Genomic DNA, 26,559 nt, shown 5'->3' on the forward strand with positions numbered 1-26,559 from the left:
AGTCAGGAAGCAACAGTTAGAACTGGACATTGAACAACAGACTGGTTCCAAATAGGAAAAGGAGTAAGTCAAGGCTGTATATTGTCACCCTGTTTATTTAACTTATATGCAGAGTACACCATGAGAAACACTGGGCTGGAAGAAGCACAAGCTGGAATCAAAATTGCCGGGAGAAGTATCAATAACCTCAGATATGCAGATGACACCACCCTTATGGCAGAAAGTGAAGAGGAACTAAAAAGCCTCTTGATGAATGTGAAAGAGGAGAGTGAAAAAGTTGGCTTAAAGCTCAACATTCAGCAAACGAAGATCATAGCATCTGGTCCCATCACTTCATGGGAAATAGATGGGGAAACAGTGGAAACAGTGTCAGACTTTATCTTTTTGGGCTCCAAAATCACTGCAGATGGTGACTGCAGCCATGAAATTAAAAGATGCTTACTCCTTGGAAGAAAAGTATAGCCAACCTAGATAGCATATTGAAAAGCAGAGACATTACTTTGCCAACAAAGGTCCATCTAGTCAAGGCTATGGTTTTTCCAGTGGTCATGTATGGATGTGAGAGTTGGACTGTGAAGAAAGCTGAGCGCTGAAGAATTGATGCTTTTGGACTGTGGTGTTGGAGAAGACTCTTGAGAGTCCCTTGGACTGCAAAGAGATCCAACCAGTCCATTTTAAAGGAGATCAGCCCTGGGTGTTCTTTGGAAGGAATGATGCTAAAGCTGAAACTCCAGTACTTTGGCCACCTCATGCGAAGAGTTGACTCATTGGAAAAGACTCTGTCTGTCAGATGCAGACTCTGAAAGACTCTGATGCTGGGAGGGATTGGGGGCGGGAGGAGAAGGGGATGGCAGAGGATGAGATGGCTGGATGGCATCACTGACTCGATGGACGTGAGTCTGAGTGAACTTCAGGAGTTGGTGATGGACAGGGAGGCCTGGCATGCTGCTATTCATGGAGTCGAAAAAAGTTGGACACAACTGAGTGACTGAACTGAACTGAACTGATACGCCAATACAAAATAAACAGGGTTTTTTTGGTTAAAAAAAAATTCTCCAATAAATGGAAAAAGAACAGGCTTTTCAACAAATAGTGCTGGAACATGTAACATCCGCATGCATTTATATGTATATTGTATACTTCACACCTTATCTAAAGATTAACTCAAAATGGATCATAGAAAAAGTTCTGGAAATGGATAGTGGTGATGGTTATGAAACATTGTAAGTAAAATTAATGTCACTGGATTGTACACTTAAAAGTGTTAAAATGGCAAATTTTATGTTAGTATATTTTATCATGATAAAAAAATTAATGAATCATAGGCCTAAATGTAAAAGCTAAAACTATAAAACTAATAACAGGAAACAGGAAAAAATCTACTTGAACTTGAGCTAGGTAGAGAGTTTAGATATGACACTGAAAGCACGATCCATAAAAGAAAAAAATTGATAATTTTGATACGATTTGACTTCATCAAAATTAAAATTTGTATACTCTGTGAAAGACACTGTTAAGAGTAAGAAACTAAACCACAGACTGAGAGAAAAAATATTTGCAAATCGCATTTCTGACAAAGCACTTATATCTAGAACACATTGACACTCAATGAAAAATTAAACAGTCCAATCTTAAATGGGCGAAAGATCTGAACAAATAGGAAGAAGATAAAGGAATGGCCAATAAACATATGAAAGGATGCTCAACGTCATTAGTCATTAAGGAAATGCAAATGAAAACCACCGTGAAATGCCACTACACACTTCTTAGAATGACACTCAAAAGCAAAACTGGCAATATCAAGTATTGGTGCAAATTTGAAGCAACTGATGCTCATATATTCCTTGTGGGAATTCAAAATGATACAGCTGCTTTGAATGACAACTTGACTCACCCAGTGCCCTTTCCCTCCCCTCTGTTTGCTCAGAGCCCATGAATAATATGGGCTTGTAGATGTTTATTTTATCCTTTGGGTCACAGCACAATACTATCATTTATTTTGCTCTTCAAATTCCAATTCTGGCTATGGGAGCTCGTTCAGGTTGGCTCCTGTGCGCTTTCTACATGCCCCTTTTTTTTTACTTTTGTTTTTGATCCCTTCCTTCTTTGCTGGCACCACAGAAATTACCCACCTTTCCAAGGAAAATAGAAACCTAGATCTGGGCACTGGCATGCTCATCACTGCTAAGCTGTCTCTGCTTCTGGTCCCTTCCAGTGCATAAAGTTAGAAAATATATGTATGTATAATAATCTCGGCATAACACATGTCTATATTTATATCCATCTATCTGTATACATATATTAGGCAAAACCCCTGAATCCACTTGTAAACCTCTGACCCCATTCCAGCATCACTCTTTGTGAGGCCATGATGCCCCCCAGCACAACCTTTATCAATTGCCAGTACTACCTTTAGAGTCAGATAAGTGGTGTCTCTGTTCAGTTGCTATTTGAGATGCCTTCCTTCAAATTTTCTAATTCACCTGTGGTACCTTAGACCACATGGCACCGTTCAGGCAGAGCACCCAGAACTTAGACCAGGATCTAAATACTTTCTGGTCACCATTTTTCTCTTTTAAGAGAGAAATACCTCACTTTCTTATCCTCTGCTCCAGTATGGGGGTTGACCAGATATCCCTAGGGTCTTCTGGACTCATGCCTACCAAGTTATCCTAGGAGGTGCCCATTTCTTCTGGCCTGTTCAGTTTCTTTCACAGAACCACAGGAGATTGGACCGCTAGAAATGTTGTCATGCTGATTTAGGATGACTCAAGTTGTTTATTTGAACAGAAGCTCTGCCAAAAGTATTTGCCCAGGACCCTCACAACCTAGGAGAGGCCCTGTTGATTTCTATCTTGTATTATACACGCGCTGGAAGACTCAAGTCTTAATCATGTCTGCATTCCCCTCCCCACTGTGGTGCTTATCTTAGTGCCTTGTATGTAACAGATGCTCCATAAATTTTCAGAATGAATGCCTGGAGGAATGAGTCATGTCTCAGATTTACATATTTCTTTTGATTCAAGGTTCTAACTATGTTTTCCCTACATGCATCCCCAGATCTTCATCATTCTTCTGAGTGGCAAAGAGGGATTCTCACATCCCCAAGCCCTCCAGTCACTGACCTGCCCGTTGATGTGCTGATAGTTTATCAAGAAGGAACAAACACGCCTCCAGATTCTCTTGACAGTAAAACGCAAGTGAGCTTCAACTCCAAGGCATGTGAAAACAGCCAGGCGTGGGAATGATGGTTGAATGGTTTCAAGTTAGGCAGCCCAGCAGTTTGAACAGTGCTTTGGCTGCACCCAATTGTAGTGATAGAACATATGTTTGTCGTGCTTTGCTTTTGATCTTCTGCTCCAAGGTTGAGGATACTCTCCCAAGGGGGAAAGAAAAAAGCAAGAAGAACTGAGAAGAAGAAAACTGACCTCACCCATCACTGAAATATTTCGTACCTGAAGCACAACCACCTTGAGAGAAGAACATGGCGGTGGCTCTTCACGGTCACTTTTTTAAGGGGCTTGGGTTTGGTCCTGACTCAGAGGGAAATACAACTCCACTGAGAGGCACCTCCCCACAGCTGCACACTTACAACCAAGCCTGGGCTTGGCCCCAGTGGACATAAAAGATGACTGCCAGGGTCACCAAGAGGTGGGAGGCTCGCTGTTACCAGGTCTACCCACATGGATCACAATGACTGCATGAGGTCATGGAATGCTGAAGATGAAATGAAAGTGGGTCCTAAGTCATAAAGTTGCAGGTGGTGGGCATCCTTTCAACAGGGCTCCCAGGAATAGAGCTATATCTCTCTCCCTGATGATCCTAGGAAGTAGCTCCCTCTCCCAGACAGAGTTGGGGTCAAATCCAGGCACATCCCACCAAACCCCACTCTCCCCAGGGCTTGCTGGGATGGAACGATAACTACAGGCTCCCTGCCTAAGATCTGTCTGGGTGAGGGCAGAGTACATAAATTTTGAGACAGAGGTGGATGGACCGGTAGCTTCTTAGGGAAGCAGAAGAAGGGTGGCAAGAAGCTGGCAGCAGCCCCCGAGAGGGCCCTGGCACCATGGACAATGACGAACCTCTTGAGCCTGAGACAAAAGGTGAAAATGCGTCCCACGCCTCACCACTCAGGCCCTTCCGGCTGCCTCAAGTGTAATGCCTAGTGACCGTGCAGACCCAGAAGCCCTCTTCCCTCTTCTCCGGGGACCCTATAGATTTGGGATAATGTGTGATGACTGCAGGGCTGGCCAAACAGGGAGCGAGAGAGTTTCATGCAATGCTGGGCTAGAACTAGCTCATACCAGCTCTGGGTGACTTTAATTTTCATTCTGTGAGCTGGTTAATATCATGTTGGTAGTTGGGAATCTGCCATGTTGGGAATATTTACATCACTACATTGGCTAACAAATCAGGATTTTCTTTTTTTCTGGATAGCCAGTTCAACAGTTAGCAACATTCCACTGGTTGGATGGAATTCCAACATTGTGTAATGAAGAAATTAGGACACCATCACTTTTCGATGGCTATGTTTGATGGCTAAGCTGCTGTATGTCTTCTAAGTGTCAGACCACTGCTATTAATATTTCTACCCCTTGTCACACAGACCTTGACTTACAGACTGGGAAATAAATGTTGGAGCTTGGGTCTGTGGACATGGGCTGAGAAAGACACAGATCTCCATTGAGCTTATTTGGAACCCTACTCTCTTAGAACCTGGGTGGCCAAAACTTGCGACCCCTGCCATGAATGCTCAGCCCACCTAAAAGAGTAGATTGGTTGAGTTCTGACAGGGCACCTGGTGGTGCAACCTGGCTTCCCTAGACCTTTGCATCCTGCTGACATGGCATGACTAGCCCTACCTTTGTGTGTGGCTTGTAGGAAGGAGCCCAGGACTGGTTCCAGATCAGAGGCCCAGTGACAGAAAAGTCCCATCTAGCAAGTGCAGGGGCCTGGTGTGAGGAAATCCCAGGACTCATGTATTTAATCATAGCAATTAGCCTCAACCCCTCAACCCAGGGAGAGTGGCAAGCTCTTCCTTCTGCATGGTCATAAATTTGGATTGGAAGGAAGAGAAGCTTTAGGTCAAATCCTTAGGAATCAAGTTAGCCCTCTGGTTCCCTGAGACTGCTTCTGTTCCATTTTATTTTACATTTGACCCAAGTCACCTGCCCTGCCCCTTGCCCTCTGTGCCTGCCAATGAGGAAGCCTCTGCATCCGTACATGTCCTTTCTCTGAACGAGTAAAGCAGACCCTGAACCCCACCCAAGCCACAAAGAAGGAAAAGAGGAAGCAAGTAGTCGACATCCAAGCCTGGCCCAACCCAGGGGCTGGGACAGGGGCAAGCCTCCTGGAAACACGGAGGGCAGTTAGCATAGGAGGCTGCCCGGTGTCAGCGAAGGGAGGGCTCATAGGGTGAGGGCCCCCCAAGAGGGCTGAGGGCACGCTTGAGCCATATAAGGTTGGGGTCAGTGGCTGCAGCCAAGACCCAGGTCGTTGACTAGTGAAACAGAGGGGCAGGAACGCCAGTTCCGGCCTCCATGGGAAAGGCCGGTTGATGGCTTTTGTTTCCAGAATTAAGGAGCTGAGTTTTTCTTCCAGATGAGAGCGACAGTGTGTCTGCACTGCAGAGCAGTAACGAAACACTCTACTGTGAGGCTGAAGCCCCCGTGGCTGTTGAGAAAGAGAAACCAGCCCGGGAGAGCTCAGAGACAGATCTTGAGATCGAAGGTGAGTGTAGGCCTTTGAGGGGCGAGGAGTGGCTCGCCTGCCTGCTCAGAAGCTGCAGAAATCGGTCCCTGCTGTCGACCCAGGGTCTGCCTGGAGGGACATGCTGTGGAGGGAATGTGGCTGTGCTCCGTGTTATCCCTCATCCTCCTCGAGACCGGCCTGGGGGTGGCGGTCGCCGCTACCCCATGCCCATTGCATCAGCTTGTCGAAAGCTGGACCAATAAAAGGGCAGGGGCTTCCGGTTTTCTGAATGTTTCCACAAGTGGCCTCTATACCACCTTTGTACCAGTTCCAGGAGGTAGGCACCTGCCTTTTATAGGGGAGGAAACTGAGGTTTAGAAAGACTGTGCAAGTGGCCAAGAAGTCTGCCAGCGTCTGCTGACTCCATGTTCACCCCACCTGGTCCATCTGCCCTCCGTATGCCATATCCCAGGGGCCCCTGGAGGATTTGGGGCCCATCTGGCATGCTGGCGACTTTCCTCTTCTCACAGGAGAGTTCTTGTTACCCCCGGTCGAGGGCCCCATATTTTCCTTCAACAAATCCAAGCGTGTCTGGGCAAGGGGAGGGGGCTCTGGCTGAGGGTTATTGCAAACGTCACCTCCACCCTTTCCTCCCTCCCGGTCCCCTCAAGGAAGGAGGTCCGGAAAAAGGACACAGGAAGCAGAGCCAGAACAATGCTGGCCCCGCCTGATGCACTGGCCTTAGACTCCCCAGACTGAACCCCTTCCTCTCCTGTGTTCTGGAGCTGGGGGGGTGCAGTGTGATCAGTGGCTGCAGACACACGGGCGAGGCTGTTCTGCCGAATTCAGCTGTGTGGCTCCCCTGCGCAGTCACCTCCCCCTCATAGTCAACCTGCAACCTCACCCTCGACACAGACCTCCTCCTGCCACCCCCCGGGAATCCTGCTGTCCCTTTTCTAACTTCTTTCCCACTTCAAGGTTGCTGCTGACGCTGATTGCAACACCCAATTTTACAAGGTCAGAGGGGTGTCAGATAGAAACAATGGAGGTTGTATCCCAGTTTCCGGCTTCTATCTCTTTCCCCCTCCCCACACCCATGGCCGGCAAGTGATAAGACTGTTGCAAACGGCCTCGAAAATATAACTAAAGTGAATACAGCTAGAAGTGGTCAGCGGACTGCAAACAGAGTGAGTTCCAAGGACAAAGCTGGGGGTTACCTATCCTGCTTGGGCAAACAGGAACCTCTAAGGACTGAATCTGGGCCCCACAGTTCTGTGTTGGATGGAAACTCAGGGCTCAGCTCCTCCAGTTTCTAGCGCCCCAGCAGCAGTGCTGAGATACTGAGGATGGTGCAGGAAGTCTCCCATGATGGCCCGAGACAGGAGCCTGGGCAGGAATAGCAAGCTGGTGGAGAGGCAACAGAAGCGAGAGAAGACGGATGTTACTTCTGCTCTTTCTGTACAACAGGCTATTTTGCACCCCAAGGGCCACTTGGCAAACTGGAGGTGGGGTGAGGGGGCAGATGCTACTTGAATCTCACGGGTAGAGACCAAGAATCTTGCTCAGGGATTTCCCTGGTGGTCCAGTGGTTAAGACTCCACGCTCCCTGACCAGGGTTCGATCCCCGGTTGGGAAAGATCCCGCAAGTTGCATGGCATAGCCAAAAAGAAATATATGAAGAAAAGCATCCTGCTAAATATTTTACATTGCACGTAACAGTCCCTCACAGAAGAGAATGATCCAATTCAAAATGTCCATAGTGCTGAAGCTCGAAAAACCCCCTGGTCTACAATCATCTGGAAAAGAAGGCCAATTTGTAGCTGTGCCTATAAAATCAACTTGCTTGCAAAGACTTTGTCTTTCCACCAACAAAGCTTTCGTTGTCCGTCTTAGAAATGCTTAGGGTGGGTTGGCCAAAGGCCCAGGGATGTGAAGGGAAAACAGATGCTGGCTTAGACCCCAGCTGGCCCTGGGAAGCTCAGCATCAGTGGAGCTTGTTCAATGAGGACAGGGTCGTGGGGCATCCCCACCGCCTGCTGCCCACTAGCCAGGCTAGTCTAAAGTCCAAGGAACTGAGCCCCCAGCCCCCAAGTGTATTTGTTTCCAATGGATTTGGGAGTCTTTTCATTCTTGCACATACAGAAGCCCACTGCATCCTACTTGGGCTTTTCCTAGTTGGGAGTTCTCTAAATCTTTCATAAATCTTTGTGGCTCACATTTTAACAGTGGCAATGAAACTAAAGGCTTTCCAGGTGGCACTAGTGGTAAAGAATCCACCTGCCGATACAGGAGACACAGAGATGCAGGTTTGATCCCTGGGTCGGGACGATCCCCTGGAGGAGGAAATGGCAACCCACTCCAGTGTTCTTGCCTGGAAAATTCCATGGACAGAGGACCTTGGTGGGCTACAGCCCATGGGGTCACAGAAGAGTCGGACACAACTGAGCACAGTGAAACTAAAACTGCGGTGGAAACTCCCTCAACTGTCAACAAACCACCAGCTTTTTGTCTGGCTGGCCTTTCAAAGGTGTCCCCAGGTGGGCACAGACGGGCTCACACATCCTTAAGATCACCCTTACACACCCTTTCGCAGTCAACCTGGGAAGATGGGAGTGAAGCACATCGTTTCTTCCAGGTAGTTTGGAATCTAAAACCAGGGACCTTCTCTCTTACCAAAGGGAAACGTCCCCACGGGGTTTTCTGGAGTCAGAGTCTCCCACCACAGGCTGACCTTCCAGTTGGAGGAACATACACGCATAGGATCAGACCCTCAGGCAGAGAGGACACCAGTCAGAATCAAATGTGGTCTGGGTTAGCAGGAAGATAAGGCAAAGGAAGAAGAGAAACTCCGCTTCTTCCTCTGGCATCTTTTTTTTTTTTTGCAGATACCGAGAAATTTTTCACCACTGGACAAAAGGAGCTGTACCTGGAGGCCTGCAAACTGGTGGGCGTAGTGCCCGTCTCCTACTTCATCCGGAACATGGAGGAGTCCTACATAAACCTCAACCACCATGGGCTGGGCCCCAACGGAACCAAGGCTATTGCTATAGCCCTGGTGGTGAGCATGCCAGTGCGGGCACATGAAGCCTGGCAGAGTTGGGGCTTGACAGGGTGGTGGGCCCAAGAGTCAGAGAGCCCTACTGTGGGACCTGAGTTGCCACCTCCTTGCCCACCTTGCCCTAGGCTCTGCATGGTATTGTTTAGCTGCTTAGCCATCTCCAACTCATTTATGACCCCATGGACTGCAGCCTGCCAGGCTCCTCTGTCCATGGAATTTTCTAGCAAGAATACAGGAGTGGGTTCCATTTCCTTCTCCAGGGGATCTTCCCAATCCAGGGATCAAACCTTCATTTCCTGCAGGGCAGGCCAATTGTTTACCACTGAACCACCTGGAAGCCCAGACTCGGCATCACTATCAGCTATTTCCCCAATAGACATGGATGCCCATTAGCTCCTAAGAAAGAGGTTACTAGAGACCCAGACCTTGAAAGTCTGTGTTCTTTCATATCCAGGAAGCAAAGGCACAAGGCTGTGGGCACTGGAAAAGCAACTGATCTGGGCAAGGGCCCAAATGCTAGTGCGAAAACACAAGACAAAATATCAGCCAGGTCTCCATTCCAAGACCTCCATCTCCATTATCCTTTTCGATAAATGAGTTCACTACTGAGCCATTCCATTCTATGTCTGCCTTTGGCAACATTAGGTGTAATTCTTCAAGATCACACTGCAGAGTGAATCCTGTTTTCCCACAGGAATAATGTTCTCACTCAGCCCGGCATGAGTGAGCAAGGACTTGACCTTGAACTTACTATATAGCGTCCCGTACGCACAACTGACTCCATCTCAGGAAAACAGACAATGTAGCAGGTGTATGTCAGTATAACGCTGTTGGTTCACTTAGGACAGTAAAGAAAAAGTTTGATTTAAAAAAAAACACTCATTTTTGAATCTATAACAGCATTTACACTTAGTGCGTGCTCGTTAAGAAGTCACTGAACGTGACCCTCAGAAGGAGGAGGGAAGGGAGGGAAGAGCAGAGAAAGAACAAAGCCATCTTGAAATTTATGGAGCGTTGAAAGACTGATTAATGAAGTGTTAGGAATGCACCATTACCTCATGAGCTTCGTGGGGAAAAAAAAAATAGAATATAATGAAATCCACTCAGGACTTGGGCCGCTTGGCTCTCAGGAACAGCAGTTTCTGTTTAGGGGGAGTTTTTCTTCTCTGATTCTCTGTATCACCCCTTTGACAATTAATCATTGTGACATTCCCATGGACTGAACGTTTAATTATTACTGATATCTCTGGTACAGTTGAACTTCTCACATGTCATGCTCTCCCCTGGCTGAGATGAAGAGCGCCCCGATAGGAGGGGTCATTTTCATACTTCCTGGGATCTATCCCTCCTCCGCCGATCTCCATGCCCCTGGACTTAGTGGGCTGTGGACCCCCTGCAGAGGAGGGATGGTTTCTGTTTATCCCTGTTTCCTGGGCAGCTGGCACAGAGGGTGACAAATAGATACTCGTCCTTGTGAAATGAATGTGGATGGACTTGGCGATCCGGCCCACCCGCCGCACCACACGCTGTGCTGGCCCCCAGGACGACTCTGAAAGTGGCCCTTCAGTCCCAGTTTCTGCTAAATGACGCCTAGACTGGGAGGCCCCTGAGCTTTGCCACCACCACCCCCTCCCCGCAGAGAGCTGAGGCCAGAGGACACTTCCTGAAGGCCCCGGAGGACCTCCCTGCGTGGCTGTAATTTGCTCTGTGACACTCTCCCTTTGCTTGAGACGAGAGCTCCTACCACATTCTACTTCTCTTGTGGCTTTGTGGGCTTTGAAAGTGCTCAGATCCAAAGATTAATCTGTTCTCTCTGCCTTTCTGCACAGGAAACGAGGTGGGGAAGGGAAGGACAGAAGTTGTGGTTAGAGCTAACCCCAGTCCCTCTTGCTGCAATGCTAGTCATTTCCACTTGCCTTGTTCCCTATGGAAATGCAGACTAGCTTGCATGTAGATATTGATTTAAGATTTAGGTTCTAATACGTATCAGTACCAAAGGAGAAGGGCGTGGGCAAGAATTGGGAGATTGGCATTGCAATACATACACTATTGATACCATGTGTAAAATAGATAGCTAATGAGACCATACGCTATTGCACAGGGGGTCTACTGAATGCTCTGTAGTGACCTGCATGGGAAGGAACTCCAAAAAAGAGGGGGTATTGCTGACTCACTTTGCTGTACAGCACGCACTAACACAACATTGTAAAGCAATTATACTCCCATAAAAATTAATTAGGAAAGTATTTAAGCTCCAGTTCCCTCCAAACAGCCTTGAGGCAACATCCTGACTGTCAGAGAGTCCAGATAAACCTTAAGCCTAAACTAGAAGAGACGCCTCTGAGCAAGATGGCACAGGAGATGCGTTAGGCTTGAATACCGTTCTTAAATGTATCAGAGAGGCCCTGCGAGCTACGGTCCATGGGGTCACAAAGAGTCGGACACGACTGAGCGACTGAACTGAACTGAAATGTATCACTTTCTCCTTAATCCTGGAGTAGGTCACAGGCCTCTCTCCTCAAGGCTAAATGGTTAAAATCTGTTCCCCTCACCCTTGCGCCTTCCCCTTTGCAGGACTCTGTTGTCATGTCCCCCTTCTAAATCCCCTCTGGGAATCCCTTGTTGGGAAAGGAGGTGCCCAGAAGAAGCATGTCCTAGCAAAACTTCCCTGGTGGGTCAGTGGTGAAGAACCACCTGCCAATGCAGGAGACACGGGTTCAATCCCTGGGTTGAGAAGATCCCCTGCAGTAGGGAAATGGCAACCCACTCCAGTACTCTTGCCTGGGAAATCCCGTGGACAGAGGAGCCTGGCAGGCTGCGGTCCACCAGGGGTCTCAAAGAGTCGGACGTGACTTAGTGATGAAGCAACAACCACGAAACAAAACTCATGGGGATGGCAGTAGCCCTGCCTTATTCCCCTGTTGCTAGCCACTCCTCCACTCCAGAACTGCTAGCCCGCACCTCCATACCCTCTGACACAGCCAGGATGTTCAAGAGGGCTGATGGGTTCTGGGCAAAGGCAGGGAACTGACTCTGTCACCATCCATCTTTCTCTCTCTCCCCCTCCCCTTGTGGTGGCTGAAGTCTAACACGACCGTCCTCACGCTGGAGCTGGCGGACAACTGCATCATGGAGGAGGGTATCCTGAGCCTGGTGGAGATGCTGCAGGAAAACTACTACCTTCAGGAGATGGTGCTGTGCCCGGTCCTGCCTGTTCCTACCTCCACACTCAGGGCCTCAGAATCCACTCGAGACAAGCCAGAGACCCCTACCCGAGCCCAGCCTCCAGGCTTTCTGCTCTCAATCTTGGGGCTCCTCCCCACTAGAAGTGACTTCTCAGAGGAAGTTCCACACCTAAGAGGCTGACCAGGTTCCCCATGGGCATAGGAAACCCTGAGAACCTATTTCCATCTGACCTCACAAGTCCCTAAATGGACAAACTTCTTTAGAGTTGCCTTAACGTGAACTTTCTTAAAGAAAATAAAGTCACGAGATAATTTCATAAAATACAATGCATCCAGAGATAGATGATTGGCGATGGTTGGACACCAGCATGAGTGTACTTCAGCCCACTGAGCTGTACCCTTCAAAATGGTTAGGATGGCAAACGTGTGTACGTCTATTTTACTACAGTTTTAAAACTTGGAAAAAGAAGGGGGAAAAACGACCAAGATCATAATGGCAAAGTTATGTAAAGTCCCTCCCATTCGCCTGAATGGACTGTGTCCATTTATACCCCAGTTTCTTCCGAGCACAGTAATTCATGCTTCAGGAACCAGTGAAGGGAATTACAATAATTGCTTACTCTTAATTTGTTTATCAATTGTTTCATACTAAACCCTCCAAATAGTTATCTTGGGTTTCCAAAAAAAAAAAAAAAATGCAGTGTGCTTATCTAAAATACCAGGGTGAAACTGGGGAGGGTGGGGGGAGTCTTTGAGGTCAGCTTCAGAGAATTGAGACCAGCCTAGGGCCTCGCCATGAAACATCAGAAAAACCAGGGGTCCTCTCCTCCTCCTCTACCTCTTTCTCCTCCTCGTCCTCCTCTTTTTCCTCCTCCTCCTCTTTTTAATCTCCCTAACCCTTCCAGTCCTTCGACCTAACACCTGCTCTCTCTACCCCAACCTTATGCCCTTAGGACAGGCCTCAAGTAAGCCCCCACCCCCCATCATTTGTTAACCAGGGCCCTTTGGTGGGATTTTTACGTACAGAAGTGTTCTCTTGCCTTTTAGAATGTTTCCGACAATGATCTCGGCTTGGAGGGGGCCAGAATCCTCTCCGAGTTCCTCCAGAATAACACCTCCTCGCTTTTCAGTCTTCAGCTTTCAGGTGAGCCTATGAAGGGCTTCCCACGTGGTACTAGTGATTAAGAAACTGCCTGCCAATACAGGAGACTCAAGAGACACAGGTTCAGTCCCAGAGTGGGGAAGACCCCCTGGAGAAGGAAATGGCAACCCCCTCCAGTAATTTTGCCTGGAGAATTCCATGGACAGAGGAGCCTGGTGGGCTGCAGTCCCTGGGGCAGCAAAGACTCAGACTCCACAGAAGCGACTTAGCACTCACGCCTGGCGCTTTCTTATATAAAAGTTTGTATATTTACTGTTGTCAAGTTCATCAGTCTTTTCTTTTACGGTTTTGATTTTTGTAGTCTTGCTTAAAAACTGTTTCCTACTTCAGATTTTAAAGTATTTTATTTTATTTTCTTCAAATATTTTTGTAATTTTTCCCACATAGATCTTTAATATATCTGGAGTTTATTTTTGTTCATGGCATTAGGTAGAAATCCTATGTGTTATTTTCACCTGGCTAAAATTCATAGCCAAGTGCCCAGCTTCATTAATTGAATAACTTATCCTTTACTGACTAACTTGAATGCCATTTTAACATATATTAAAGTGTGTGTTAGTCAGTTATGTGTGACTCTTTGCGACCCCATGGACTGTAACCCACCATGCTCCTGTGACCATGGAATTCTCCAGGCAAGAATACTAGAGTGGGCTGCCATTCCCTTCTCCAGGGGAGCTTCCCGACCCAGAGATCGATCCTGGGTCTCCTGCGTTACGGGTGGATTCCTTACCGTCTGAGCCACCAGAGAAGTCCATCATATGTTAAATTGCCATATAAATATAGATTCCTTTCTAGAATCTCTATCCCATTTCATTTAGCTATTTCTATGTCAACATTGTACTGTTTTAGTATTTGTTTAAAATATTAAAATTATAATATGTTATAATTAGTTGAAATTTATAAAATATATCAAGTATGTAACATTCAATATATTAGTTTTATACTTATATGCTTATATTAGATATTTTAATATGTTTGAGCTTCCCCAGCGGCTCTGCAGTGCAAGAATCCACCTGCAATGCAGGAGACACAGGTTCTGATCCCTGGGTTGAGAAAATACCCTGGAGAAGGAAACAGCAACCCACTCCAGTATTCCAACCTGGGAAATCCCACTGACAGAACCTGGCAGGCTGCAGTCCATGGGATTGCAAAAGAGTCATACATGACTTAGTGACTAAACAACAACAATAATGTGTTTAATATTTGAGTGGACAAAGTTTGATCTTTTTCAAAGTAATCTTGGCTATTCCTGGACAGTTTCTCCTCCAGGTGAATTTTTAAATCATTTTGTCAAGTTCTATTAAAAAAACTTATTGGGATTTTGGTTGGAGTTATATTTAATATTCTAGGTTAATTCAGGAAAGAACGGACATATTCAAAATATTGAATAGCTTCATTTAAGAACTTGGTTTCATCAGGTTTTTCTATGTTCTTCAATAAATTGTTATAGTTTTATTTCATTATTAGTCATGCATATTTCATATTAGCTTTATGTCTAGGTCTTTATCATTTCATTCTTATGAGAATAGAATGTTTTTTCTACCACTTTTTCTAATTACTTTATTCCTGGTATCAGAGAAGGCAATGGCACCCCACTCCAGTACTCTTGCCTGGAAAATCCCATGAACGGAGGAGCCTGGTGGGCTACAGTCCATGGGTTCGCTAAGAGTCGGACACAACTGAGGGACTTCCCTTTCACTTTTCACTTTCATGCATTGAAGGAAATGGCAACCCACTCCAGTACTCTTGCCTGGAGAATCCTAGGGACGGGGGAAGCCTGGTGGGCTGCCGTCTATGGGGTCGCACAGAGTTGGACACAACTGAAGTGACTTAGCAGCAGCAGCATGAGAGCTATTAATTTTTGTACATTGAGCCTATTGTCAATCATTTTATTGAATTATCTTACTAGTTCTGACATTTTGTTAATATTCTTGGATTATTTATGTAGGTGATAATGTCTGCAAACAATGGAAGTTTTTGTCTCTTCTTTCCAGTATTTATGGCTCCTGGAGAGTTTTTTGGTTGTATTGGCTAAGACCTCTAATATAACATTAATCCAGAATGTTATTTGCAAAAACACGAACTTCCCAGTCCTATCCCAGGCTGCTAAGTCAGAATCTTTAGGGGGAAAGGCTAAGAATCTGTATTTTTCATCTATCTTCCAAATAATTTCTTACAGCCGATGCAGGACAGGTAACAAATAGTATAAATACAACAATTTGAGTAACAGATCACATAAGTTTCTACACTGACTAGATTCTCATCTCATTTCATTGTACTGGTGCCAGAAACAACCAAGGAAGTATTTGTGTTTCAATGGATTCATTCATTCATTCATTCATTCAGGATTAACTGAGCACCTGCTACGTGCCAACCGCTTTCTCAGTGCTAGAGACATACGGTTTATTAAACTTTCAAGGAGAAATTTGGGGATAAGAATTTGTGTCATCTATTCCCCGCAAATCACCAGTGTTTTATCAATGGATTCCTTAGCAGGGCCAGGGCTAGGATAAGACAAGGAAGGCACTCGCCTCAGCCGCAGAACTTAAGGGGCAACAAAAAACTCAGTAACCAAGTAAATAACATCTTAAAGCAACATTTTTAAAAGCCAAAATTAATACAAAGATAAATCCATGGGTGAAGAAAAATATCAACACTTTAAATAAACCACAGAATCCCACAGGGACAGATTGGAATGAAGTACAGGGTCAGATCCTGCTTTTATTTAAACTCTGGTTCATCATAGATGTTTTTACATTGATTTGCATTTTAAACTATTAAGATCTTATTCATCGCAATTGCTGAGATTTTTGACACCTCTTCGATTTTGCACGCATGGTAAGTGACTCGTTCATCTCTCCAGGCCCACCTCTGCTGCTTAGACTTGAATTAGCATTTTTAGAACATCACAGAGTTTAGGCACAAGGCCAGGGGTTGATGCTATCAGTGGAGGCTCAGGGCATGGTGTACCAACTCCTGAAACTCCCTGCACAGTCAGGGCAGAGAGAGAAGGGAAGGAGCACTAAAGAGATGGTAATGAGCTGCCTTTCTCCCCGTGTGTGCCTCTGTGCCCAAACACTGCTTTAAGCATTTGCGCAAACCCACCGCGCATCCAGGCTGCCACGTAACACTGAGAAGAGTTCCACATGCTATACAGTCCGTCCCTGCTGGACTTGCCGCCTTTTCTATGTCCGATTGTTCCAAAGGCAAGACACTAGCAGGACTAAGATATGGAGGGTTAGGGAGCCTTAGTCTGAAGAACGTTGCTAACGCACCCCCTTCACTGCAGGGAATAACTTCAAGGAAGAATCTGCAGAGCTGTTCTGTCAAGCCTTGTCGGTAAGAAGGCAGGGGTGCGGGTGCGGCCAGCCCCGTGAGCGATGCTGCTGGGACATGGGTGGCTCTGAGCGTCAGGAAGGAGTGAGACCACTTGCCTGGTGTAGGGAGCTGCTGAGTGTTCAGACTCCAGTCCTATCAAAAGCCTCAGCAATTGGTAGGACTGTTTGGATGGTGCTAAATTCTCCTAGCAGTCATCAACAGTTCTACAGGAAATGAACGGTCCTCCGTCTAAGAACACTAGCCTACTTAATTTTCGGCATACGCGGGCCCCCATCGCAGTGTTCCAAGTGAGGCATTTGCAGAGAAGACAGAGAAGACAAAAATCACCTCTCTCTGCCCTGTTTCTTTCTCTAGAACAATTACAGAATTAAATCACTGGATCTCAGTCACAACAAATTCTGTGACAAGGCAGGCGAGTACCTGGGGCAGATGCTAGGTGAGTCCTGCTGCGAAGGGAGGGGCCCAGGAAAGGGAGGGACGTAGGGTAGGATGGCTTGTCAGAGCTCGTCTCCTGTTTCTTTATTGTTATTGACAGTTGTGATTATAAAAAGCAATGTAAACGATACCCCAAATTCATTTTGAAGGGAGCAAACATCTGAATGTGGGAAGTAAAAAAACTTCAAAATAATTAGATTAGAATAACATAAAAGTAACTCGTTTCTATGAGAAGTAATACAGAGAGATGACCTCAGGGAGGCTAAAGATTATTAAACAGAAATGGGCACACACTGTAACGAAACAGTGGGCAGAAACTGCAGCAAAAACGAGTCATACATTTGGCAACAGTGAAGTGAAAACTTTCAGATGATAAAAGAAATCATGGGGCAGTGATAGAAGACACGCACTCGTTAGGGAGTAGAAATGTAGAACATTTGTAAAATATACAAGATTACTGTTCAGAATACTGACGAAAATTTCTCTAGCTCAATTAGGCAGTGATAAATACTCCCAGTAAAAAAAATAAAACAACAACTGGCCAAAGCATATGGACAGTGACCAAAGAAAACCAAGTGTCCGCACTCTTCAGTAATTAAAAACATCCAAAAGAAAACCACAAACAGATCTCCTTTGTCATCTAGCAGAGCTGTAACAGTTTCCCATCAGAGAATATCAATTGCGGTGAAAACGAACAAAAAATAGGGACACTCACAAGTCTGCTAGATAAAGGCACTTTGGAGAACAATTTGACTACATTTAGTAATATAGATTACGGAGAAGGCAATGGCAACCCACTCCAGTACTCTTGCCTGGAAAATCCCATGGACAGAGGAGCCTGGTGGGCTGCAGTCCATGGGGTCTCGAAGAGTCGGACACGACTGAAGCGACTTAGCAGCAGCAGCAGTAATATATTGGAAATGTATATATTCTATGACGCAGTTCACCTCTATAGGTGTCTCAGAGAAGGTCTCGTGCATACGGAGAGAGCTGTCCGAGGAGGTTCATTATAACAAAAGTGTTATAAAAGGGGGGAAAAACAAACTAAACGTTCTCTCCTGGGGAAATGAATAGAAGCAGAGAGGACTCCTAGCAGTGGGGACCGAGTGCTCATCTAGATGGGGAGGGGAGAGGAAACCGCCCAGGGAAGGCGGCTCTTTGTTGAAAACTGAATATAAAAGAAGAAACAGCCGTGCTATATAGCTTTCCAGGAAGAAAGCCTGTTTGAGGAACTTGGGGCGACAGTGTGGCTGAAGTACAGGGAACAGGGGAGGAGAATGGAAGGGAGAGAGGTCGTTGAGGTGGCGGGCAGCCCGTCACGTCGGGCTGTTGGAGCTATGACACCCACAGAGCCTGGGTTTCATTCAACGCACGGCGTATCATGAAGGATGTGAGCGTGGGAATGATGAGGGACAGCTGGGAGGCTCAGACCCACTCCGTGACTCCTGCATCCGAGGAGGACGGGAGGGGAAGAGGGAGGCGTGGTGACTGGGACAGAATCACAGCGTGAGCTCAACCAGGGGGCTCTCGGAGGGGATGGATTCAGAATATGCTCCAGAAGTAAAGCCAAAAGGCCTTGCTGATGTGAAGAGGGAGGGAAAGGGAGAGATAAAGATAGATTCGTGATTCTTTTGTTTCAGTTCCTGGTGAGATGGAGGTGGTGTTTACTCAGTGAGGGGAACTCAGGGAGTCACAGTACAGAGGGGCAGGAGTTAGGAGTCAAGGTGTCTGCTTTTGGCCAGGAAGGGCTTTCAATGCCCATTTGACGCCGACACGGAGACGTCAGGAAGGTGGTTTGCTGGGTCAGTTTAGAGTGTGGAGAACAGGTCAGAACTGGAAACATATTTGCGAGGTATTTAAAGCCACGGCCATGTGTCCAGATGAGGTCGTCCAGGCGAAGAGTGCAGACAGAGTTGAGTAGGGGGCCATCCTACTGCCCCCGGGGTCACTCCAACATTTTAAGGGGTCACAGAGGAGGAGGAGCTGGAGTGGGAGTGATGAGTCAAACAGCAGGGAAAGTGAGGTACCAAGGAGCCACGCGATGGGGAGCATTTTCAAGAAGGGGGAGGTGGTCAGCGGGGTGAAGTACTGCTTAGAGATCAAATAAGAAGACAGAAAAGTGACCACAGGACTTGCCAGCGTGGAGATAACTAGTGAGGGGGTATGCAAACCCAACTGGAGTGGGTTGAGTTGAAAATGAGATGCAAAGAAGTGAAAATGGCCCTGTAAGCAACTCCAGGCGCTCCACTGAGACGTGGCTGGAAAAGAAAGATGGGTGGCATAGAGTCCAGGAAGGTTTGCAAGGATGGGAAGTGCTGATAGGAAGAAGAGAAACAGAAACATGCTGGAGAAGGAGGAGGACATAATTATAGGAGCGAAGTCCTTGAAAAGACAGGAGGCGATAATATCTATAACAAACATGGAGGGGTGGCCTGAGAGCAGTAGGGACCCATCATTCACTGAAAAGAGTGGGGAGCCCAAGAGTGGGTGTGGGGGGCAGTGGGGCTGGGAGATAGCACTTTAGGAGGGCGAAGCTCTCTCACCCCATTGCTGCCGCTTCCTCAGCGAAGCAATGAGGCAAGATCTTCAGCTGGAGCGGAAGGGACGGAAGAGCAAAGTGTAAATGAACTATTGGGTATTTTGAGTCTCCCTTTGAAAACTAATTGTCAAACATTTTAAAATTAAATTTTAAAACATAAATTTAAGATGAGACAGACTAACTTCTGTTTTAATATGGTTGTCACCATACTATATTGCAGCTTTCAAAAATTTTTGTGTACTAAAGCCACCAAATATTAGATGATTGCTATGTGACAGACATCATGCTAGGCTCTTTACATCAATCTTTACAAAAAAAAACTTTTGTAAAGGTTAACATTCCCATGTTATAGATAAGAAAACAGAAGTAAGGGAAGGATAAGTAAGCCAAAGAATCCGCCTCAATGTGGGAGAACCAGGTTTGAGCCCTAGATCGGGAAGATCCCCTGGAGAAGGGCATGGCAGCCCACTCCAGTATTCTTGCCTGGAGAATCCCATGGACAGAGGAGCCTGGCAGGCTACAGTCTGTGGGGCCGCAAAGCGTCAGACATGACTGAGCGAATCTCTGCCTTCTGTCTAAGGTCACATAGCTAGGAAGTGGTGAGAACAGAATTAAACTTTTAACTTTGTGGTCATTTAAGAGGAACAGGAGTGCAAAGTATAACTTAAGCGGGGGACATGGCACAAAAGAGCAAAGAAGGGTAGGAAGAGATTGAGGGAGACAGCCAGGGAGAGAATGAAAGCAGGAGAAAAGTTTGTTCTCAATACAACAGAAGGTGGTGTGCATTTTCCTAAAAGTGTGTCCTGGTGGTTGACACAAGAGAAAGACATGATCAGTACAGAGCACTCTGTGCATAAAAAAGTAAAACAGAAAAACATATTTTCCTGGGCCTGAAGGCGGTTCCTCCCACTCAGTGTCCTTCAAGAGCACTTTAGTCTCTCTTCCCAATAGTGTCCTCAGCACATCCGCCCTCCCCATATAAAAATGACAAAGCTGACGTGTTTACATAGAATGCTCTCCCAGCCCTATGTAGGCTGTAATCAAAAGCACCTTTAAGTTTTTTTAAAAATTGCAATTTCAATGCAAACCCAACTCCTAGACAAGCCTGATGTCGCCCCGCTTCCACCTGGCTATATCCCTAAAGTTCTGGATGGACATTCTGTGGCCCCATTGCTCCCATAGGTCTCCATGAAAATACCACGTGATAGACCTCGCCATGCCCACCGCAGTCTCGCTACGTAAACTACCCCCGTTTCCCATGCTGTCTCCATCTATGTTAACGACTGTGTGATTTTCCACCAGGTGGATATTTGTGTTATGCTTTACCCCTCCCCTGTGAGTCACAAACCTCACTTTTGTGAGCGATGCCATGGGAAACATCTGCGAGTGTCACTCACCTTACATACTATACTGTCTACCTAGGAAGAGTCTCAGGGGTGATATTGCCCTGAGATGGAGCAAACAGATTTTAGTAGGAAAACATCTCTGACCAGACAGTTCAGAGTGTATCCCACGTTTGCCACCTGCAATGTACAAGTATCTTACCACGATTCTGTGGCGTTGGGAATCCCCTTGTCATTTTGTGTTTAAATGGATAACTGACAAGTTATTGCCTCAGTGTTCTGCTTTGCATGAGGACTGAGCCATTCTTACCCCCAATTTCATGGATCTCAGGCCAACCCAGAGCCTGGGTTCTCCGGGAGGTGGGGGAGGCTGAGATGACGCCCTCCCCTCCCTCAGCCATCAATGTAGGGCTCCAGTCGCTGGATCTGAGCTGGAACCACCTCTACATCCGGGGAGTGGTGGCCTTGTGCAATGGTCTCCGGGTAAGCCTGCGGGAGTGGAGCCAGGGTTGAGCCCAGGTGAGGATGACCAGGCCCTCTGTCCACCATCTTGAACCCCTTCTCCATGGTCACCATTGAGGACAGTGATCTGAGACCTCCTCAGGCGCTCTTCACAGTCAGTCTGCCTCCCACAACTCCTGAATGCATGTCCTCCTTTAGTACAAATCCCTCCCAGGGAAACTTGCCCTACTGGGGCCTCATACGCACCTCTGGGGGTAACTTCAAAGGGGCAGTTTAACTCAGGGCGAAGGGAATGACCTTCACCCAAAGAGAATGAGCTCTGAGACTCTGAGCCCAGCTGGGAGGGATCTGGAAAGATCTGGCCGTCTGTCTCCGGGGGACCACTGAGCACTCTGTCTGGAAGCCGGCCAGGGACAAAAATGGGGGCCCGTTGGCTGGATGAGTTGCCTGCAGCCTTGATGCTGGCGCTATTTTCCCTTCTCCCTGCAGTCTAACATGTCGCTGAAGAAACTCGATCTCTCCATGAACAGCTTTGGGAACGAGGGGGCTGCAGCCCTAGGGGAGGTCCTCAGACTCAACAGCTACCTGACCTACCTAGACCTCAGCAGCAATAACATCACCAACGACGGGCTCTCCAAAATCAGCAGAGCCCTGGAGTTGAATGAAAGCCTCAAAGTTCTGAAGGTAGTCTTCACCCGGGCAGGAGACAGGACAGCTTGTATGTGTATGTGTGTGTGTGTGCCTCCGTGTGTGTGTGCATGTGTGTGTGTGTGCCTCCGTGTGTGTGTGCATGTGTGTGTGTGTGCCTCCGTGTGTGTAACTGCATGTCTGTGTGTCTCTGCACCCATGCATGTGTGCGTCAGTGGGTGTGCATCTGTGTATGTGTCCCTGTGTCCCTGTGTGTGCATGCACGTGTGTATCTGTGTGTGTGGGGGCAGGGGGGAGCGGGAGTGGGTTGGGATGTTGCTGGAGAGAAAAATCTACATTCTTGGCTGGCTTTATTCTGTAAACTCAGTGTCACACTCTCCACTCTCACCTGGCACAGGGTAGCAGTTTGTCTCTTAACTGGTTTTCCTTTCTCCCATCTGGGTCTCCTCCAGGTTTTTTTTCTTCACAAAGTGGCTTTCGGGATCTCCGTTCCCCAACCAGGGATTGAACCCCGGGCCCGGGCAGTGAAAGCGCCAAGTCCTAACCGCTAGACTGCCAGGGAATCCCCTCCTCCAGTTTCTCTCCACACTGCAGCCAGAGTGTGCCTTTTGAGTGTAAATCTGGCTTCTAACCCCGCCCCTACCTACTCTACTCCAGCTTAAGCCCCCCATCCCCCAAGGCCTCCATGGCTCAAACCCAGTCCTCTCCCTCAGTGTGTTTCAAGTTTACCCTCCCCCCAACTCCTATGCTCCAGCCAATGCCTCAGGGTCTTTTTATTTTTTTTAATTTTTTGGCTGCCCTGGGTCTTCATTATAGTGCACAGGCTTCTCATTACGGTGCCTTCTCGGTGCAGAGCACAGGCTCTAGGCACTCAGGCTTTGGTAGTTGTGGTGCAAGGGTCTAGGAGCTCCATGACATGTGGGATCATCCCGGACCAGGGATCAAACCCGCACCCCCTACCCTGGCAGGCAGCTTCTTAACCATGGGCTTCCCTGGTAGCTCAGCTGGTAAAGAATCCACCCGCAATGCAGGAGACCCCAGTTCAATCCCTGGGTTGAGAAGTCTGTCCCTGGAGAAGGGATAGACTACCCACTCCAGTATTCTTGGGCTTCCTTGGTGGCCCAGCTGGTAAAAAAAACCGCCTGCCGTGTGGGAGACCTGGATTCAATCCCTGGGTCGGGAAGATCCCCTGGAGAAGGGAAAGGCTACCCACTCCAGTAGTCTGGCCTGGAGAATTCCATGGACTGTACGGGCCATGGGGTTCTAAGAGTCCTGAGCGACTTTCACTTTCACTTCTTAACCACTGGACCACCAGGGGAGACCGCAGGGGCTTTTTCACCTCCCTCCCTGCAGGACCTTGCCCACACTGCTTCCTTAGCCCACAGTCTCCCCTGACTGGCCTCAGTTGCTGTTCTGCCTCAGAACACAGTGGGAGCCCCAGTACCCTAGGCACCCCCAGGGAACCCTCAGATCCTGTTCACCCCTTCTCCTAGAACTCCCCAGAGTTCCTCTTTATATTCTCGTTCTGAGTGACTTGTCTGTCACGCACTAGCCTGAGAGCTTCCTGAGGACAAAGACGTATTCGGGTTTGCCCATTAATATCACCTGTACCTAGCAGAGTCCTGGGTACGGGGGATATAATACTCCGCTAGGACTCAGGACTACAGGAGTCTACAGGATAGTAGTCCTGAGTCTACAGGACTTACTAAGTCATGTCCAACTCTTGTGATCTCATGGACTGTAGCCCACCAGGCTCCTCTGTCCATGGGATGCCCAATGAATATTTATTAAGTAAATGAATGAATATGTATTTCATTTTAAATTAATTTGCTTATAGATGCTAATTTATAACAGAGAAGCTCCTCGGAAGTTGGCAATTGATGAAAAATGAGGCCTTGTATTAACAGGTCCCCTTTCTGGGGCTCCTACTTTGAGCCAAGATCTGTTTCAAGTGATTTGTCTCCTTATTCCTGGCCCAGCCCCATCAAGTGGGCTCCAGTAACCCCACTTGTCAGATGAGAAGACTGATGCTGTGTGACCTGTCAGCTAGCAAGAGGCAGAGGGAAGTCAGCTCTACCTGGCTTTCTACTGCAGTTCCAACTCCCGCAAGATATGTGGGTGACTCTGGGGGACCACAGATGTGGGAGTGCTGGTGGAAGATCAGGAGTTAGGAATCAGTGAAGATGAGCTGCCATTCAAGAGGGCAGTCACCCTAGAGCTGTTGTGGTGACAAGAGGGAGTCAGGTTCTGACCAGCGGAAGTAGCTTGGTGATGGCAGACCACTCCAGGTGGCCGCCTAGTGACTGGGGAAGCTGAGAGGTCGGCCTGCCTGGATGGGCACCGAGTGTGATTCAGACAGGAAGAACAGACTCGGCCTGCCAAGGACTCAGCCTTGGGGGCCAACGAAGCCAAGGCAAGTTCAGAGAATCTGACTTCTAAAAGACTAAAAAACTAGCTCAGCAAAATGGCCACGAAGATTTTTTTCTGGTTAGTGAAATATAGGTGATTTTAACATTTTTTTCTACTGCTTTTAAATTTTTTCTACAGTGACCAAATATTTTCATTTTAGATCCTTGTCATGCTTGCCTGTGCTTATCCCAGTGACTGGCGTGTTGCAGGGCCCCAGTCGATGTTTGTTGGATGGATGGATGGATGAGCAGTGAGATGGACAAGTGGATGGATGACAGACAGACAGACAGGGAGATGGGTGCTTACAGAGAAATCTGGAAGGAAGACATAGACTGTGGTTTGACGGGGATATATGGAAACCGTGCTCTGAACCAGCCTTTTCTGCCCCCATCTCTGCCTCCTTCTGCCTTTCCCTTCCTCCCACAGCTTTTCCTGAACCCCATAAGTATGGATGGGGCTGTGTTACTTATCCTGTCCATCAAGAGGAACCCCAAATCCAGGATGGAGGATATTGACATTTCTGTAAGTCATCTGATGGTTCGCTCACACTCAGGGAGCATGCCAGTTGCCATGGCCACCGTGCCAGGTGCCAACAGCTCTGGCCCTCAGGGCCTACGTGCTCCAGGAGAAGAAAAGACAAAACACTCCTTTTAGGGTACAACTCTGCCCTCCTCCAGAGGTCCTTTCCATTGGAGTAGCCAGTCAGTCAGTAACATCATGGTATAAAATTATTTGCCCGATCCTGAGAACCCAGGACCTGCACCCCCAAGAGCAGGCCTGAGGGCAGAGAGGAGGAACACCAGAATCAAAGGTGGGGGACCCCAGAACAGACCTGTCTGCAGTCAGCTTTGTTGGTGGATGGCTCTGGGCCTTAGAATGCTTCCACAATCACAGGATTTTTAGAATCTGAGTATGAAAACACGTCCAAATCTGTGTTTTCATTTCATGACTCAGCCTACTCTCATCAGAGTAGTATTTGAGTGTAAAAAAAAAAACCTAGATGGAGGCGGGAAGCTTGCGGAGGTGACTCCACTCTGTGGGTACTCTGGCCTGAATCATCCCAGAGGTAGGAGCTGTTGCCAACAATATCCTATACTTGTCTATCAGTTTATACTCTTTTTTTTAAGCCCCAAAGCCATTTTATAGGCGCCAACTCGTTTAGTTCTACTCTGGGAAGTAGGTAGAATGTATTCGTGACCTAGGGCTGCCAAGGCAAAGTACACAAAGCAAGTGACTCAAGTGATAGAAATGTCTTGTCTCACAGTCCTGGAGGCTAGAAGTTCAAGGTCAAGGTGTTGGTCAGGTCGGTTCCTCCAGAGGACTGTGAGGAAGAATCTGCTCCCTGCTTCTCTTCTAGCTCCTGGTAGTTTGCAGGCAATCTTCGCTGTTCCTTGGCTTGTAGAGACCTCACCCTGGATCTCTGCCTTCAGCCTCAGGTGTCACGCTCCGTCTCTGTATCCCAGTGTTCCCTTGTTACAGGGACACCAGTCATATCGGGTTAGGGCCCACCCTAGCGACCTCATTTTTAACTTGATCATCTGCAAAGATCTTATTTCTTAATAAGGTCATATTCACAGATACTGGGGTCAGGATTTCAGCATCTTTTTTTGTGGGGATACAATTCAACCCATGACTAGTACTCGTCCTCATTGTCCTGCTTTACACGTAAAGAACCTGAAACAGAGAGGTTAGGCCACTCACCCAGGACCACGCAGCAGGTGTGAAACGCAGCGAGGCGTAAACCAGGGCTTCTGCCTCCCACTCTAGAGTTCTGTAAAGGTGAAGTGTGAAAAGTCCTTTCACATTTGCTTAATGCCACACTAATTGGGGTTTTGTTAAGACTTTAATACCTTGCAAGTCTATCAGGGATGATGTTTTGCGTTTGAAATCCAAGCTTCTTAGAACTGAATAATGAGTAAAAATTGGGTTTATATTTGCCACAGATTATAAAGTGTCATAAAAACATACCTGCTGTCCTTTTCACTTTGTTCCCTCGTCTCCTCCTCCCCAGCCCTGGCTCCTCCTTGTGCTCCTGGTTTTCCTCCTCAGAGGCCTGCTCCCTGCTTGTCCCACAGCTCTGACCTGCACCCTGTGTTGCTGCCTCTGACCTCAGCCCCTGGGTCCAGAGTTCATTAGAGTTCGGCTCCTCCCACCCCCTGCAGTGCAGGTTGGAAGGTGTGAACCCGAGCACTATCTTGGGGTGTCTGAGGGAATGTCGGAAGTGGTGCTGTTTAGACCCTAAGGCGGCATATAAACCCCTGAGCTGGAGTTTCTCTTGCCACTCCACA

At 47.5% G+C, this 26,559-nt stretch overlaps 2 protein-coding genes across 3 annotated transcripts in view; one reads left to right on the forward strand and one right to left on the reverse strand.

Moving 5' to 3' along the window:
- Positions 1-26,559, reverse strand: part of ANGEL1 (angel homolog 1 (Drosophila)) — a 68,521-nt gene that overhangs the window by 33,413 nt on the left and 8,549 nt on the right. The gene's annotated exons all lie outside the window — the stretch shown is intronic.
- LRRC74A (leucine rich repeat containing 74A) overlaps positions 4,067-26,559 on the forward strand; it is a 39,926-nt gene continuing 17,433 nt past the window's right edge. The window contains exons 1-10 of the mRNA XM_010844409.1: positions 4,067-4,103; positions 5,602-5,730; positions 8,577-8,749; positions 11,834-11,941; positions 12,982-13,078; positions 16,386-16,435; positions 16,790-16,871; positions 21,150-21,235; positions 21,704-21,898; positions 24,698-24,793. Coding sequence (XP_010842711.1) covers positions 4,067-4,103; positions 5,602-5,730; positions 8,577-8,749; positions 11,834-11,941; positions 12,982-13,078; positions 16,386-16,435; positions 16,790-16,871; positions 21,150-21,235; positions 21,704-21,898; positions 24,698-24,793 — 1,053 coding nt within the window. The remainder of the gene's footprint in view (positions 4,104-5,601; positions 5,731-8,576; positions 8,750-11,833; positions 11,942-12,981; positions 13,079-16,385; positions 16,436-16,789; positions 16,872-21,149; positions 21,236-21,703; positions 21,899-24,697; positions 24,794-26,559) is intronic.

Source organism: Bison bison, unplaced genomic scaffold, assembly GCF_000754665.1.
Source record: "Bison bison bison isolate TAMUID 2011002044 unplaced genomic scaffold, Bison_UMD1.0 scf7180017864201, whole genome shotgun sequence".
Lineage (NCBI taxonomy): Eukaryota > Metazoa > Chordata > Mammalia > Artiodactyla > Bovidae > Bison > Bison bison.